Source organism: Kogia breviceps, chromosome 19 (assembly GCF_026419965.1).
Source record: "Kogia breviceps isolate mKogBre1 chromosome 19, mKogBre1 haplotype 1, whole genome shotgun sequence".
In the NCBI taxonomy this organism is placed as follows: Eukaryota; Metazoa; Chordata; class Mammalia; order Artiodactyla; family Physeteridae; genus Kogia; species Kogia breviceps.
The window spans coordinates 43,664,758-43,681,535 of NC_081328.1; the positions used below are offsets into that span (position 1 = coordinate 43,664,758).

Here is a 16,778-nt window from a genome sequence, read left to right on the forward strand (position 1 = left end):
TCACACCCCGCCCATTGACCCGGAACTGTTCTCTGCCTTGGTTTTCGGTCCCCCAAGCCCCTGCTTCTGCGCCTGCGCACCAAGGCGGCTCTGATGCCGGCCGCGGAAGAGGGAAGATGGCGCTTGACGGACCAGAGCAGGTATGGCGGCGGTGGTCGGGCGGGGACTGGGGCTGGATGCGAAACAGGTGTGATCCGAGGTGGGCAGCCGGCCGGGGCAAGAGGGTGGGGGAGTCGGGGGTGGGTGGGCCAGTCTAGACTGGGCCCTACCTGGGACCAGATCTGCTGTGTCAGCGCCGCCCCCGGCTCGTCAAGGCGGGGCCGGGAGTGGAAGACCCGGTGGAAGCCGAGTGAGAGGAGCGGTGGGAGCGGGAACTCACCCTTCCGCGAGTCGGGGGAGTCGGGGGACACGTCCTTCCTGCTGGCTTCTCCTGTAGTAATAACACCTCGGGTTTGTATAGCGTTCCCGGGTGTGTCGTCTCTTGATGCTCCTGAAAGTCTTAAGAGGTAGGCACCGTTCTCATTATTTTAGTTTAGTCATGGGGAAATGGTTCCGAAGAGATAGAGTGAGGGATTAGAACCCAAATCTTAAATCTCCGACATCCAAGCTGGAAGTAGCTTTATCCCTTGGATGTTTAACCTGTTGGTTACTAATTACACTGTGTCTTCAGATGGAGCTGGAAGAGGGGAAGGCAGGCAGTGGACTCCGCCAGTATTATCTGTCCAAGATCGAAGAACTCCAGGTGAGAACGGACTCCAAAGTTGCAGAGGGAGCTAGAAGGGGGATGAGGGATTGATGGAACGGATTTCTACAAATCCATATAATTCCACTGGGGGTGCAGTGGAAGAAGTAACAAGTCAACAGTATAAAATATATGAAATTAACAACCTCTTGTTCCTCTCAAGTTCCATCATTTTGAAGGTAGTAGTCACAGTTCATTAAACATCTTTAAAAGTCAAATTTTAACGTAAAAGTTTCCCCCAGCCAAAAGTCATTCTTCTTAGAAGAAGCCTGAATGAGAGGGTTTCTTATAAAAAAGAAGACATAGGATCAGAAGATGAGATTTATCAGAGGAAGGGTTGGGGCAGAGTGAGGGAAGACAGAATTGAGGAGTCTGGACAATGCTGACTCCGTAAGACTTAATGAAAAGGAACTGGACAACCCAGTGCTCTAGCCTAAACAGGGAGCAGGGACCAGTCCCAGTTTTCCACCCTTTGCTTCTTGTTCTCCACAGCTGATTGTGAATGATAAGAGCCAAAATCTCCGGAGGCTGCAGGCACAGAGGAATGAGCTTAATGCAAAAGGTGAGGGGGAAAGATGGGAAGGCTGTGTGTGGGCAGTTTGAAGTGAGTCTTCACATTGGTGCCTGTTGCTTTTCTCAGTCCAAGGTGATGCTCTGTTTACATGCACATCTCTCTCCTGAGCCCCATCGTAATCTCCTTAAAGACATGAACTTTGACTTTTTTTTTTGAGGCCTTCCCTTCAAAACTTTACAGCAGTGCTTAGTTCATGCACATTGAATCAAGTCATGGGTGGGGGACACCAAAGAATCTGGATGGCCATTGTGTCTGTTTCACATCTAGTTCGCCTGTTGCGGGAAGAGCTACAGCTGCTGCAGGAACAGGGCTCCTATGTGGGGGAAGTAGTCCGGGCCATGGATAAGAAGAAAGTGTTGGTTAAGGTAAAGGCAACATGACCCCAGGGACCAGCCCGTTGCCCACTGCATTCCCATACCTTTGTGTGTAGTGAGGACACTGTTCTCACGTTCTGTAAGACTCATGTGTCTTCCTGGGTGAGGTTGGTGATTTGGTGGCTGTCGGGGAAGGTCATGAGCCATTGTTTCTCTAGGTACATCCTGAGGGCAAGTTTGTTGTAGACGTAGATAAGAACATCGACATCAATGATGTGAGTGCAGCTGGGGAGGTGGGAGGTGGGGGGGTCAGGTCTCACCACACCACTTCCTGAACCTCTCTCTCCTCACCCAGGTGACACCCAATTGCCGGGTGGCTCTCAGAAATGACAGCTACACTCTGCACAAGATCCTCCCCAACAAGGTAGACCCACTGGTGTCACTGATGATGGTGGAGAAGGTGCCAGATTCAACTTACGAGATGATTGGTGGACTGGACAAGCAGATCAAGGAGATCAAAGAAGTGATTGAGCTGCCCGTTAAGCATCCTGAGCTCTTTGAAGCGCTGGGCATTGCGCAGCCCAAGGTGAGCAGGGCTTCTATGGGAGGACCGTGCTGCTACTGTACATCTCCTGCCCCAGGCTGGATAGACTGGAGCCTGCTCCGAGGGGCTGGGGGAGAGATGCTGCCAGACCACCAAAGTGGTTTGGTTATAAGCTCCAGAAGGGACCTTGACATTCATTTTTTATCTCTAGCATCTAATACGGGATCTAGCACAGTGCACACACTCAATAAATGTTCATTGAATGAAACACGGAGGCCAGCGTTTTGCCCCGAGTCCTGTTGTTCTCTAGGGAGTGCTGCTGTACGGACCCCCAGGCACTGGGAAGACACTGTTGGCCCGGGCTGTGGCGCATCATACAGACTGTACTTTCATTCGTGTCTCTGGCTCCGAATTGGTGCAGAAATTCATCGGGGAAGGTAACTGTGGCCAGAAACAAGAAAACTATAAGGCGGCGGGGGCTGGGGGGCCCATCAACTTAACGCCAGCTTGGCCTCTGTGCAGGGGCAAGAATGGTGAGGGAACTGTTTGTCATGGCCCGAGAACACGCTCCATCTATCATCTTCATGGACGAAATCGACTCCATCGGCTCCTCCCGGCTGGAGGGAGGCTCCGGAGGGGACAGTGAAGTCCAGCGCACGATGCTGGAGCTGCTCAACCAGCTGGATGGCTTTGAGGCCACCAAGAACATCAAGGTGCAGTGGGGTCGGCTGTGGGAGGAGCCACGGGAAGGCCCCGGGTGAGGCTGCAGCCTCAGGACAGGCTTAGCTGACGCGACCTGCTCTGTCTACTCAGGTCATCATGGCGACTAACAGGATTGACATCCTGGACTCAGCGCTGCTCCGCCCAGGGCGCATTGACAGAAAAATTGAATTCCCACCCCCCAATGAGGAGGTTTGTGATGGGCAGCGCTGGCAGTGGCTCTGGCTGTGAGGGCAGGCCGTGGGCTCAGCCTTTTCCTCTCCCATCGCTAGGCTCGGCTGGATATCTTGAAGATCCATTCTCGGAAAATGAACCTGACCCGGGGGATCAACCTGAGAAAAATTGCTGAGCTCATGCCAGGAGCATCAGGGGCTGAAGTGAAGGTAACTGGAGGGCCCAAGGAAACGGGGGCAGTGGCAGGAAGCTCCGGGTTCCAGGGCACAGCCTCAGCGCCTGTCTTCCTTTCCCTGCTCAGGGCGTGTGCACTGAAGCTGGCATGTACGCACTGCGGGAGCGGCGAGTCCACGTCACCCAGGAGGACTTTGAGATGGCAGTAGCCAAGGTACAGGCCTCCGTCTTTCCGCCTTTGCTGATGGTGGCTCTGGAGCAGTGGGGATGGGGCACGTGTTCACCCAGTCTCTAACTTAAATGCTCTCTCTCTCTCTCTCCAGGTCATGCAAAAGGACAGTGAGAAAAACATGTCCATCAAGAAGCTATGGAAGTGAGGCGGATGTCATTTGTGTGGGTCCCTCAAATAAAGCTCTGCAGGACAAGACCTTGAGGACTTGAGTCTGTTAATGAGTGGCCGCACTGTTCAGTCACCAGGTCTGGGCACCACCAATAAACAAAGATTTATTTGGAAATTTCCAAACCTGCCAGAAGTGGCACTTGCCAAGCCCTAGGCCCACCCTCCTTACCAAGCTCCAAAGGGCAACAATAGTCCTCGCCATCTCTCCCCTGCACCTACCCCTGCCCACAGGCACCCATGCCTGAGGCCACGCCAGAGAACTAGTGTGCCCTCCCTCTAGGAGGCGTTACCCCTGGGCCCAGGAGCTGGGGTGGCAGCCCTCTGGCCTCTCAGGAGATGATGGCGGCCAGAGCCGCTTGCATAGATTGAGAAAAGAAAATAAGGAAGGAGACACCAAGTAGGGCTCCCTGAAAAACCCCAGCTTACCCCTGTACAAAAAAAAGTGGCTCCCGCATAGAAAAACCTGCTCCACGAATAGTGCAAATACCCAAGAAAGGAAAAAAAACCAGCAGCAAGGCTGGGCTGGTAGGAATGGCAAAGAACTTTGGTTTGGAAAGGCTAGGAAGAGTGTGAGCTGTGCCCCTCTTCCTCGCCGAGCTCCCCAGAGCCAGCGCTGACACTCGCCCCAAGGGGGTCTGTAAACAAGCAAAGCCAGGGGCCTTGGGTTCTGAAAGGTCTCGGTTACCATGTCAAAGCACAGCCTCCAGGTCCTACTTGGGCCTGCCTGCAGGGGGCAGAGGAGGCCTCTGCTGTGAATCCAATTAAAGCCAACATGTAAGTAATAAGGCTTTGGGACCAAGCAACAAGGAATCCTATCACTACACTTACGAAACTAAAGCTGGGGAGCAGAGGGTGACAGGAGACACCCCTCCCCCCTCCTTATCCTACATGTCTATTTCCCAGAGGGCGGTCCCCTTCCAGGCTGAGGACGGGGTGGCTCCAGGGCTGGGAAGAAAGGAAGGGATCCCTGAGCAGTTAGGTCAGGCGGATTCCCAGCACCTGTTCCAGTTCCTGCCTTCGCTGCTGCACCTGGAGGAGGGAGAGACGGGTGGCTCAGGCCTGTCTGCCCCCCGCGCTTGTGAGCGGCTCGCCCTCCCCTCGGGTGTGCAGTCCCGCTCAACCACAGGTGGGCAGACGGGGCGCAGCCACCTCACCTTGGCAAAGATGTGCCTCCCCACTGCTTCCTGGGCCCAGGGCTGGTGGTAGAAAGCAGCTCGTCTCTCCTCCTCAGGATTCCCAATCACATCAGTGATGATCTGCAAAGAGCCCAGAGGAAAGCTGAACATGATTCCCACCCCTGACCTGTCTGCCCCTGGAAGCGGAAGAACAGTGACGGGGGCACAACCACCCAGAGCTTAACATGGGATCAACCTCAGCAAAAGGAGCACACCTTGAGGTCCCGGCGCTGGGAACGGAGCCATTCCTGGATGAAGTCCTGGGGGTCAGTGCTAAAACTGAGCATGAAATCCCTCTGGGTCTTCAGCTGGTTGATGGACTCAATGGTCTCATGGATCTGGGAAAAGGGGTACATGTGTCAGACTGGCTGTTTCCAGCCCTAACCCCAAAGGACTGGGATCCCATCCCAAGGTGCCACATGTATGGAAATGCCCGAGAGCCTGCCTGGCCTCACTGTGGGCCCCAGAGGAGGAGGCTGTGAGGGTAGGGGCCCACCTTGACATCAAGAGAGGCGATCTCCTGCTGATTGGTGGTGGAGGCCAGAAAATTGCTCATCTGGGCCTTGAGCGGGTCATCTACCTCCACATCAATGTCGTAACAGGCTGTCTTCTTCTGGTCGTTAGGGTCCACGCTACACACAGCACAGGGGAGGGAAAGCGTGAGCACACAGCTCCACCCCACCCACCTGGGCCAAACTGCACACGCTCAGGGAGCAGGAAACCAAACCTGCTGCTTCTCTCTGCCTTTAATTCAAGCCAAAGGTAAACTGCTCTCAGAGGAGTCTTCCTCCCCCTCTTCCCATTTACCTAATGACATGGTTGATGACAATGGGGTCTGGATGCTGCAGCAACCCGGCTAGCTTCATGGGAATCTCAGAGAAACGGAGTCGGCCACAACTGAAGATCTAGAGAGAGCACCAGAGGGTTGGTGATGCCTTTGTGGGCACACGGGGAAGTGGACCATCCCAGGGGCAGTGTGAAGAATGTGGCTGAGAAGTAGCCCAGTGGGACTCTGGAGCTGCAGGCAAGACGGGGGCTGCGAGACTAGAGGGAGGACGGTGTCCCAGCTAACCTGGCGGAAGTACCGGTTGCAGTTGATGTACTCCCGCTCGTGGCCGTCCTGCAGCTGGTTGTGTTTGATGTAGAGCCACAGGGCCTGCATGATGGCAGCCCTCGTCTGTGTGTGCACCCCCAGCAGCCTCGCCAGTCGGGGGTCCAACTTGTACTGGGGAGGCTGGGATGGACAGAGGGGAGTCAGAGGAGGGGTTCTTGTGAAAAAAAAGCAGACTAGGACAGGGACAGGGACAGGGTTTACAATAGGGACCTGCCCCGATGCCTCAGAGGAGAGTCCCTGTGACCCCAAACATGGCCCCAGGGCACTTGTCACCTGATGATCCAGCATGAGCAGGAGGGTGCACTTGACGTTGAGGTCTCCGGGCCGTTTCACCTGGAAGCCATCTGTCTCCTGGGTGGTGGGCATCCGGTGCCACTGGCAGGGGGGAGAGGAGCAGAGCTCATCACCAAGGGGGTGGGCATGAACCTACACACCAGGCCCTGCAAGGGGACTAAGGCCATTTCTCTCGCCACCTGGCACATCACCCTGTGTTCCTGAACCCCAGCCCCACTCTCACCTCCACCAGGTGGTTGTCAGGCCCGTACAGTTCCTTGTCCAGCTCAATGACGAGGCTCTTAAAGAATGAAGAAAACTTCCTCTTCTGTTTACTAGGCTGGGGATGCAAAGGGGTGTGAGATAGGGGTGCTGCTGAGTGTTCAAGCCTAAGCTATACTAAGCCCCAAACAGAAGAATACTGTTTCAGCCCTGAAGCTCAGGGTACTGAGGATTCTTGGGCGCTGAAGGAAGCCGGGAAAAGTGAGAGACTTGAGACAGGGAAGGGGCTCTATGCAGCCCCACTGTCAGCCAATTAGAAAGGGGACCCCTTCCTCGGGACACTTTACTGCCATCTGCAGGAAGACTGTGGTAATAACCATACAAATCTCCCACCCTGTACCGGCTCGGAGCTGTGCAAAGCATGGACTGTGAGCAGTGCCCTCTCCCTCACGCAGGGCGTCCCCGGAAGGCCCCAAGCGTCCGGCCCACACAGGCCACCTCCCTTCCAGACACCTCCTTCCCCAACTCACATCATCCAGCAGTTTTCCCTCTACTCGGAGTTCCCAGGAAGCCACCTTGTCCCCTGCAGGGTTTCCCCCAGGGGTCCCTGCGGTTCCTGCACTATCACCTTCTGCCTTGCTGGGACTGAACGTATTAGAAATATAGATCCGCAGCTTTCTTTTTTGCTAAAGAGAGAAAGACGATCGGTTAGCTAGAGGGGGACCAGTGTGTTGGAAAACACTGCTACCCAATCTTCCCCTCTGAACTCATTCAACATCAATACACAGCAGTGACTGTGGGCCAGGCCCCTGGTTAGGCACTGGGAATCAGGAGAGGCAATTTCAGTCCTGGCCTTCAAAGGACTCACAATTTCACAGGGGAGACAGATGCACTACCAAGAGTTCCAACACGGGGATCAGTGGTGTGACAGAGGTACATAGGGGGTGCTATCAGGCAAACCAGAAGCCTCTGGCTCATATTTTAAATGAAACTCAAACACCCATGATGGTCCCAGAATATCATCTCTTGGAAAGCCTTCACCATTCAAGAGGCTGTTCTAGATAAAGCTTCTCTAGGGATGGGGAAGAAGACAGGACCTATCCTCATCTACCCTGTAGTTTTGCCTTTCACACTTCTGACCACGATCTACAATATTTGCATTTTAAATCACGATCCAGGATCTGCACACACAATTACATGAAATAAAAATGTCATTAAGTCCTTTACTACTGTGAAGAATTATTATAATTTCTACTATGTTATATTTCATTAAGAACGTGCTGGCCCCACCACACTAAATTGAGTTCATGCTCAATGGGCTGTATTCTACAATGTGAAAAATCCTGCTCTAGCCCATCAAAGACCCTCGCTTGGTCCCTGGAAAACAAGGCCAGGGAGAGGCAGAGAAGCCTGGCAAGGCCCAGAAGTAGCCAAGGCTACACATACCGTCAGAGGCTTTTTGATGGCCTCCTGGATCTCCATCCGCTTTCGAGCAATGGTCTGGTCCAGCTTCCGCTCAAAAGCCAAGAGATCCATGTACGCCTGAGACTCTGGGACAAGCTCCCGAATCTGGAGGAAGGGAGAAGGGGTTCATCGGCTTATTTCAGCTGCAGCTCTGGCTCCTTCCTCCATTTCTCCCTCACCCCAGGGTTAGGGGAGACTGACTCCACCCACAGCCAACCAGCCCTTGGGTGAGCCTCCTAAGCCCCCTCCCAACATACTCACTCGCTGAGGTAGAACTTTATCTGCCATCTTCCTCCTCTTTAACCTGGGAGGACAGAAACCCACTTAAGAGGTCAATGGTCCAATGCACCTCCCCCACCCACCATCTACCTCTCCAGTCCCCAGGACCTTCCCCCAGGAGACCTGGAAGTCTTCCTCAATCATCGAAGCTCTTAGGACAGAAGGAAACAGTCTGTTACCACTGGAGCTGCACTAGATGGGGTGGGAGAGACAGGATGGTCTTACCCCCGGCGCTGGGCAGGCATTGGGGGCTGGGCCTGGGGCACAAGCAGGCGTTTTCGGAATGGGTCCATCATGGTGGGTGGCATGCCAGGTCGAAGTGGAGCAGCTGAACCAAATGGGGAGCCAGCAGGGGGTCCCACCTGCAAGCCAGCCATGGGCATCCGGCTCCCGGGTGACATGCCAGGCCTCTGGGGAAAGTGAGCCAAAGGAGATGCACAGGTCAGCGGTGGGGCCCTATGGGGCCCGTAACCCATCCCCTCCATCTCCCTGCTCAGCCAGGTCCAGCCCTGAGCAGCACACAGCAGAGCCCGCGGAGCCCGGGCAGGAGTGCCAAGAACAAAGGGGAGCAGGCGCCTGAGAGCAGAAGTGTAAACCACACCTGCCCCGCCCCCTTCAACCGCCCTGGCAGCCGTGCCAGCGAATGAGGCCTGCAGAGCCCAGGGGTGGGAGGAGAATCCTGCCTGCAGAGAGAAGAAGGGCCTGGGGGAGTTTTTCAGGGCCCATGGCCACTTCCAACCACCTTCGGGCCCTAGCACACTATGCCCCTGCTCCCTGGAACCAGCCAGCTTCAAGGTACTCCTGAGGCTCTCAGATGGTCCCACCAAGCATTCCCATCCTCTCCTTCCCCCAACTTGAGGGAGAAGCCTGGGGGCAGCATCGTAGCCAGGTGGCTGGGTGCAGTGTGATAGGAGCAGGTTGACGGGTCACAGCCGCAACACCCATCCCCTGTCGCCAGCCTGGTGGTGTGACTAAGAGGAGAAAGGCAGTCCAACAGGCTGGCGAGCCCATCAGGCAGTGGAAGCCCAGGTGAGCAAGCTGCAGCAGGATGGCGTGGAGCCTGTCCCAGCTGGTGGAGGGGCCTCTGGCGGAGTACAGAGACCATCTGGTTGCCATATGGCCCCTACTCACAACCCACAACTGGACCCTTCTCTCACCTCTCCACTGCCCAGCCCCCAACCCCTACGCCAGAAGACCCCAAGGGGAAGCCGTGGCTCCTGCGGGAGAGCAGCTGGCACCTGGCCTCTGCGCGTGGTCCACGCACCACCTGGTGGCTAGGGCTGGCTTGGCAATCCCAAGCTGGAGAAGGGAGATAAGATTCTCCAGGGATGCAAGGATCGGAAGTCTTAGGAACAGCAGAGGAATTTGAATGAGAGGTGACTTCTTTAGAAGCCTGCAGAAGGATTTCCCACCGAGGTCAGTCTCCCCAGCATCTCTGTGGAGCCCCTCGGGGAGTAACCCCCACCCCTTCCCCGAGGCTGCTGCCTGCAAGGCCTGTTTGGCAGCTCTGCCTCGTACACACTGTCCCTGGCAGCTTCACAGGGCTGGCCCCAGGGCCCAGATTATGCAACCGCCAGGACCAGCCAACCAAGCCAGGCTGGGTGGGGACACACACCAAATCAAAGGACCCCTGCCCCCACAGCACCGGGAGATTCCTGCTCCACCCTCTTCAACCAGCACTCAACCCATGTTCTCTCCAAGGAGGGTCAGATTCTTGACCAGATGCAGAGACGGACAGAAACATGACCCAGAGCGGGGAGGGAAAGGGAAAGGAGTGGGGTGTGAGGGAAGCGTTTGGGAGGATGGAGTTCAATGTGGGGGGCTCTGTCTGAGACCTCTGGAGTCCTGCCACAAGTCTCTCCTCATCAGAAAGGGAGTCATCGGAGCTGTTGAGAGGCAGACAGCCTGCTTCTCTGCCTTAATGAGCCACAGCTAGAGATGACAGAAAAAACTCAGGGTGGCCACAGCTGAGAGCCCAGCCCTACGCACCCTAGATTCGAGTTTTTCCCACCAGCGCCTGAGCTGAAGCGGAGGAACAAGTGAGGCGGGGGCCTGCAGAGTGGAAGCCGGGGCCTCTTCTCTAGGGCACCCACAAAACCTCCTGAGCAACACCCACCCCGCTGAGGCAGGTGCTCCCGGAACAGGAAGTCCCCAGACCAGGCGGCACAGGCAGGGCCTAGAAGAGGCCCCTCCCAGATGCTGCTCCAGACTCTTCCCAGGGCGGGAGCCCCCAGCTCAGCCAGGGCCCCAGGCTACTCCGGAGGGGGAAGGGGCCCAGGGAAAGGCTGCTTACAGTTCATGAAGTCCTAGCTCGGCCTGGCCAAGCTCCACACCTGGGCTCTGAAGCACCAGTAACTCCTCCTCTTCTAAAAAAACAACCCAAGAGTTAAAGAAAAGAACAAAGCCCCAAACGCTTGGGCTCCCTGAGCCCCTTCCTGCAGCAGGGCTAGCTAGGGAGGCCTGGCTCAGTGCCCTGAGCCTCAGGAGCGGGCAGTAACCTCCTCTCCCTCAGCCCGGCAGCAGCCCACGTCCTCAGCTGGACTCTGGCTCCACCACCGGGGACAGCAGGGGCGGGAGGCCAGGCCTGATGCTGCCGCCTCCAGAGAGCATGCTCGCCCGGCTCAGCGCCTGGGGCCCTGGGGCTCCTGGTGGCTGGGCCTAAGGACCAAGGAGAAGAGCGTATACTCCTGCATACATGGAAAATATCCTGAACTCTCCGGTATGAACCCAGCACTCTGTGTTTTGGGGTTTTTTTTGCATTTTTTGTCTTCTTTAAGCTCCTTGGTAGACTGTGACACTGTAAGAAGGTGGGTCGGCGCTTCCCCTCTATCAACAGGCTCCCCTATTCGCCCCACGTGGGCCTGAGAGCCTTGCTGCTCCAGCTCACCTCAGGCACCCCAATAGAGAGGTGCCCCCACTCCTCAGATCTCAAATCCCTTCTCCCGGAAGTCACATAACTGGACTTGGAAAGAGGCCAAGCAGGATCCTCCTCAAACTCAGCCAAAGTGAACTGCCCCTGCCCCCCGCATCTACCTCAACTTCCGGCCCCCCAACCCCATCCCAGGGGAGAGGAGGAGGAGACCCTGAGCAGGTGGATGGCAAGCAGAGGCTCAGTGCCTTCCCCAAGGTCCCCACTCCTAGAAGCCTGGGGCTACCCAGCCAGCCAGCTCAGCCTTGCCACCAGCCCAAGGCCACTCCCTACAAATCACTGTGGAATCCATCCTCTCAGGGGCTTTCCCCAGGCCACATTTCCCATGGACTGCAAGCTGAGGAAACTAGAGAGGCTCCTATCGGGTCCTTAGATCCTTCCCAGGCCAATGGCCCACAGGGAGGCTCCTCAGCTAACTCACCCAAGAGCCAGAATGACAGATGCAGGGATCCCTCAGTGACACCCTGGGCCCATGAATCCCTAGGGGGGGAGAGCAAGATGGGAAAGATGAATCCCAGCTGGAGTCTCTGGACCAGATCTGTCCCTGTCAATACTCAGACCTTGGTTTTCTTTACAGGGAGGAGGGAGAATGAGGGCTAAGAGGGAAAAATCACTGCCCCCAAATGAAGCATCTCTTTACAAAGTGAGGGCCCAGGGCTCCTGGGGGGATATGTGTACCCTACTCTATGATGATCCATTTGGGGGACCTCTACCTGGGCACATGAGGTAGAGGAGAGAGACATGAGAACCTCCCAGCTGCCCTGAGAGATTAGCAAGAAGCCAGTGTCAAGTGCTGGGGCACACGGATTGGGATATGGCATAGTTAGAACCTAAAGACTAATTAAAAATGTGGTGGGACTTCCCTGGTGGTACAGTGGTTGGGAATCTGCCTGCCAATGCAAGGGACACGGTTCGAGCCCTGGTCGGGGAGGATCCCACATGCCACGGAGCAACTAAGCCCGTGCACCACAACTACTGAGCCCACGTGCCACAACTACTTAAGCCTGAACTAGGGCCCACGCTCCGCAACAAGAGAAGCCAACGCAGTGAGAAGCCCGCGCAACGCAACGAAGAGTAGACCCCGCTCGCCACAACTAGAGAAAGCCTGCAAGCAGCAATGAAGACGCAACGCAGCCCCCCCCAAAAAAAAAAAAAAAAAAAGTGGAGAGGGTGGCGGGAAAAAGGATGGGCACAATCCCCAAGCATTCTGGGGGCGACCAGAAGCAATGAACTTGGGGACTGATAAGCCCCGCCCCCCCAGTGTCAGGCTGAGTTCCTCACACACTGACCCCAAGGACAGGAGTCTCTGCCTCTTAATGGCCTTTGAAGCTGCAACCCGAGAAGCCCCTCTGCAAAGCCAAAAAAGACAGAACCCTTTGAAGCAACTCTGCAGGCTCCTCCAGCCGCAGACCAGCGGTGCTCAGTGGAGACTCTGCTCCTCCAGACTGATAACTCCTGGACACTATGACACCAGGCAGAAAGACATAAAGAAAGTCTGTCCAGAATGGGCTGCGCTTTCCTCCTTCCTCAGGCTTGTCCACCACCCTCTCTGGTCTACCCAAGAGTCATCCCTGTGTGAAGGGTCCTGGGCCTGACCCAGAAGTAGACTACCCCTGCACAGGCTGGAATCCCTTATCTTCTGCCTCCGGTGGCCGTGGGAAGCCAGGCCCTTCTTCCTCCTCCTTAGCAGCTGGGAGCCATCTCAGACACACTAGAACTCTGCCAGTTCCCAAGTAGAAAAAAAAAAAAAACAGAGCAGACTTGGAGTAGGACCAAGACCAATGCAGGGTAACCTGCTTTCTCAGTGAGGGTCCTTTTCCAAAACTTTCTCATCACTTCCCAGGACCCCTTACCTGATATCTACACTAAACTTCTCATCCCACCCTCCCACAACTCACTAGGTCCAACAACGCCTCCATCTCTCAGTTGCTCAGAATCCCTGTTCTAAGGAAGAACCCCGACCCTCCCAACTGCTTCAAACCCTACACCCCAGAGTCGCTCTTACCTTCTCCCCCAACTCCTCCACCACCATCTAGCCGAGCCCGAGGGTCCCTGGCCTTGCGCCCCACCGTGCGCCGTGAAATCCGCATGCAGAGCCCCTGTACCTTCTGTCCAGGAGGCTGCCCCAGGGCCCTCACTCGAGGCCCCCTTCGCCCCCTGCCCCGGGCGTGCTATCGGCGCCGCCCGCCCATCCGCCCTCCTCACCTGGAACTGCGCCGCAGGGCCCGCGGGGCCCATGGGGCGGAAGGCGGCGGCCCCGGGGCCCCCCACGCCTCCAGCCGGCCCGGGCCCCCTGAGCGCCGGTCCAGGCAGCATGCCGGGTCCTGCTGGCGGAGGCGGAGCTCCCAGGGCCGCGGCAACTGCGCCGCCGCCAGGGCTCAGCGGGGGCAGCGGGAACCCGCCCGCGCCACGGCCCGACATCGCTCCGTCCCGTCCGGCGGTGTCTCGATCCGGATTCCGGGCTTCGCGCTGAGTTCGCTCCGTGCTCCGTGCTCCGGGACTTTCCGCTCTAAATTCCGGGTTCTAGGGTTTGTTGATCCGGATTCCGGGATTTCCTAATCCAAGTTTGCGAGTTCCTCACAAACCCAGTTTGGGGCAGGGCCGATCCGGATTCCGGTCCTGCCCGGGAAATTCCGGATCCGGGATGTGCTACGGGCCCGCCTGCCTCCCCCGGCCTCCGGAGGTTTGGCCGCCAGTGTCCAGTTACGCAGAGGCGGCAACTAACCCCTTGCCCCGCCTAATCCAGCCCAGCACTAAGCCCCGCCTATACCCAGCCGCCCAGTGCGAAGATGCCTCCTCAAATCCCGCCCCTCGCGAGACCCGCCCCCAATAGCACCACCCCTAACCGCCGGCCCCCCAGGAGCCCCGCCCACACACCTTGGGCCGGCCCCCCATCGGAGGGGCGGGGGCGGAAGCTGAGCACGTGAAAGCGGGGCGGAGTCAGAGGTCAAAGGTCAGGAGGGCTAATACAGTGAAAGAGTAGTTGCTCCTTTCTCCCTCGTGCAGCCGACTCACTGGGGTACACGGCCACGCTCCCTGAAAATACTTCTATCAGACATCCTTTATACGTTTTTAGCATTAAAGACAACTTACAGCTGCTCTCTCCAGCAGAACAGCTGCCAACTTGACTTTCTTTAAAAGCCCATCCTGGGGGGCTTCCCTGGTGGCGCAGTGGTTGAGAATCCGCCTGCCAATGCAGGGGACACGGGTTTGTGCCCCGGTCCGGGAAGATCCCACATGCCGCGGAGCGGCTGGGCCCGTGAGCCATGGCCACTGGGCCTGCGCGTCCGGAGCCTGTGCTCCGCAACGGGAGAGGAGAGGCCCGCGTACCACAAAAAAAAAAAAGCCCATCCTGGGGACTTACCTGGGGCGCAGTGGTTAAGAATCTGCCCGCCAATGCAGGGGACACGGGTTCGAGCCCTGGTCCCGGAAGGTCCCACATTCTGTGGAGAAACAAAGCCCGTGCACCACAACTACTGAGCCTAAGCTCTAGAGCCCTCACACCACAACTGCTGAGCCTGTAAGCCATAACTACTGAAGCCTGTGCACCTAGAGCCCGTGCTCCGCAATAAAGAATAGCTCCTGGGCTTCCCTGGTGGTGCAGTGGTTGAGAATCCGCCTGCCAATGCAGGGGACACGGGTTCGTGCCCCGGTCCGGGAAGATCCCATATGCCGCGGAGCGGCTGGGCCCGTGAGCCATGGCTGCTGAGCCTGTGCATCCGGAGCCTGTGCTCCTCAACGGGAGAGGCCACAACAGTGAGAGGCCCGCGTACCGCAAAAAAAAAAAAAGAATAGCTCCTGCTCACTGCAATTAGAGAAAGCCTGCGCACAGCAACGAAGACCCAACACAGACAAAAAGAAAAAGAAAAAAGCCCATCCTGGTGGTTCAGAGCTGCCAAGGGACTTGGCTGCCCCAGACCTGATCCAGCTGTGTGAAGGGCTGAATTGGCCAAGCGCCGAGTTCTTATCACATATTTTGAATGTGCCTCTGCCTCACTTTAAGGAAGCCTAGTACTTTACTCCACAGGAAATGTTTCTAGGCAAAGGAATTTTGCATTATGAGAAGCCTCCCTGAGTTAAATAAGATCCTTCTCCAGGATTTATAGCACTTTTCAAAAATTCAGTACCTTTTCAGAAATCAGCCCTGTGTCAGAGGTACTCAGAATAAAGTGCTTCAGCTGTGCCAGGTGTTCTGTGATTTTTCTCCCCATGATACAGACCAGTGCTTCTTCAACTCTAAGGAGCATAAGAAACACTTGGAGCTTTTGTTTAAAATGCAGATTATGATCCAGTAGGCCTGGGTTCTGCGGTAGGGATCAAGATTCTGCATTCCTAACGAACTCCCAAGCAATGCTCTTGTTACTCAGACTACGCTTTTGACTATCCAAGATCGACTTCATTATACAAATTCTCTGCTTTATGTTTTCATCCCCAACCAAGTCTTGCACCATAGCACCCCAGATCCTGTTTACAGTGCAACCCTTTTTAGTTAGTTCTGCTCATCTGTACTTCCTGGTATCTTTATCCTCCAGTGATAAACCCTGCTATTGCTGCTGCTGCTGCTTTCCTGCCTCTTGGTCTTCTCAGAGATCCCTCTCCTCTTTCTCCCTAAAAGTGGGTTACCTGCCAGTCTGAAAACAGACCACTGGAATTGTTCCAGTCATTGAATCAAGGCCCCTCCCCACCACTGCAAAGTGGGTAAAGAATTCTTGACAATGCAGTTAATATCCATTTCAGGGCTTTCAAGCTGCTAGAGCAACAGTAGTTCCAGAGGAAGTAGTAAGTGTGAATCTCCTGGGGAGCTATTCCAAAATATCCCTGCCAAACCGCCCCCCTACATACACACACACAAACCAATGGCTCCCAGTGTTGTATTTAAAAAAAAGACCTCCCAGGTAATTCTGACACAACCCTCCTTGTATGTGTAAACAAGTGAATGAATGATCTTTAAGTGTAGTGAGATAAAATGATAAACAATGTCAGCAATGAACTAACTGCAATGAAATAATATCCTCAAGGTGTTAGGGGGAAAACAGATACCTAAGACATGGTAGAGGTTAAAGATTTCCTAGACAGCAGACAGAGAAGAGCTAACATTTATTAAGCATTTACTACACATATTATCTCATTTAATCCTCACAATGCATATAAGGTAAATACTACTTTTACCTCTATTTTAGAAATCAAGGCAGAGAGATTCAGTTACTTGCCTGCTCTTACTGTGATGGTGCTGGGATTCAAACCTGGTTCTGGGCTTCCCTGGTGGCGCAGTGGTTGAGAGTCCGCCTGCCGAAGCAGGGGATACAGGTTCGTGCCCTGGTCTGGGAAGATCCCACATGCCACGGAGCGGCTGGGCCCGTGAGCCATGACCGCTGAGCCTGCGCGTCTGGAGCCTGTGCTCCGCAATGGGAGAGGCCACAACAGTGAGAGGCCCGCGTATCGCAAAAAAAAAAAAAAAAAAAATCAAACCTGTTTCTGATCTGGCTTGAGAATCCACAATCCAGGCACTTACCCACTATACATGACTTCTTGTCGGTAACTGTTATTTCTCTATTACCTCTGGTCTGTTATTACTTGCAAAGAAACAGTGTTCAAACTGAAAAGCAGGTGCCACGGGGACTCAGAAGGAGGTTGATTGGTAGGGCCTGATTAATCAGAAAATGTTTCCTGGAGCACTTTG

General features: G+C 55.5%; 2 protein-coding genes across 6 annotated transcripts; one reads left to right on the top strand and one right to left on the bottom strand.

Annotated features, from left to right (window-relative positions):
• The first annotated feature begins 33 nt into the window (after positions 1-33).
• On the top strand, positions 34-3,669 carry PSMC5 (proteasome 26S subunit, ATPase 5). The gene is made up of 12 exons (XM_059046974.2): positions 34-140; positions 671-742; positions 1,235-1,304; positions 1,584-1,681; positions 1,849-1,905; positions 1,986-2,216; positions 2,485-2,611; positions 2,697-2,887; positions 2,988-3,086; positions 3,167-3,277; positions 3,370-3,456; positions 3,566-3,669. The coding sequence occupies exons 1-12, from the start codon at positions 117-119 to the stop codon at positions 3,617-3,619; spliced, it is 1,221 nt and encodes a 406-aa protein (XP_058902957.1). The 5' UTR covers positions 34-116; the 3' UTR covers positions 3,620-3,669.
• Positions 3,670-3,720: 51 nt separating this feature from the next.
• Positions 3,721-13,619, bottom strand: SMARCD2 (SWI/SNF related, matrix associated, actin dependent regulator of chromatin, subfamily d, member 2). 5 transcript variants are annotated; one of them, XM_059046930.2, is made up of 13 exons: positions 13,304-13,619; positions 8,395-8,579; positions 8,152-8,194; positions 7,873-7,995; positions 6,957-7,112; positions 6,449-6,544; positions 6,205-6,306; positions 5,890-6,051; positions 5,625-5,722; positions 5,314-5,449; positions 5,033-5,155; positions 4,797-4,898; positions 3,721-4,671 (listed from the first exon to the last, which is right to left on the bottom strand). In XM_059046930.2, the coding sequence occupies exons 1-13, from the start codon at positions 13,517-13,519 to the stop codon at positions 4,618-4,620; spliced, it is 1,596 nt and encodes a 531-aa protein (XP_058902913.1). In that variant the 5' UTR covers positions 13,520-13,619; the 3' UTR covers positions 3,721-4,617. The 5 variants fall into 5 exon arrangements, with proteins under 5 accessions (XP_058902913.1, XP_066877987.1, XP_058902914.1 ...); XM_067021886.1 differs by having other exon boundaries at positions 13,104-13,341; XM_059046931.2 differs by lacking the exon at positions 13,304-13,619 and adding an exon at positions 10,463-10,535.
• Between the last annotated feature and the right edge of the window lie 3,159 nt (positions 13,620-16,778).

Excerpts from the sequence above, each read along its gene's own strand:
- PSMC5 (XM_059046974.2), top strand. The coding sequence starts at position 117 with ATGGCGCTTGACGGACCAGAGCAG. Across the intron at positions 141-670 it reads CGCTTGACGGACCAGAGCAG|ATGGAGCTGGAAGAGGGGAA; the intron begins GTATGGCGGCGG and ends CTGTGTCTTCAG. Across the intron at positions 3,457-3,565 it reads TTGAGATGGCAGTAGCCAAG|GTCATGCAAAAGGACAGTGA; the intron begins GTACAGGCCTCC and ends CTCTCTCTCCAG.
- SMARCD2 (XM_059046930.2), bottom strand. The coding sequence starts at position 13,519 with ATGTCGGGCCGTGGCGCGGGCGGGTTCCCGCTGCCCCCGCTGAGCCCT. Across the intron at positions 5,450-5,624 it reads GTCATCAACCATGTCATTAG|CGTGGACCCTAACGACCAGA; the intron begins GTAAATGGGAAG and ends TGCTGTGTGTAG. Across the intron at positions 5,156-5,313 it reads TCGCCTCTCTTGATGTCAAG|ATCCATGAGACCATTGAGTC; the intron begins GTGGGCCCCTAC and ends CCCTTTTCCCAG.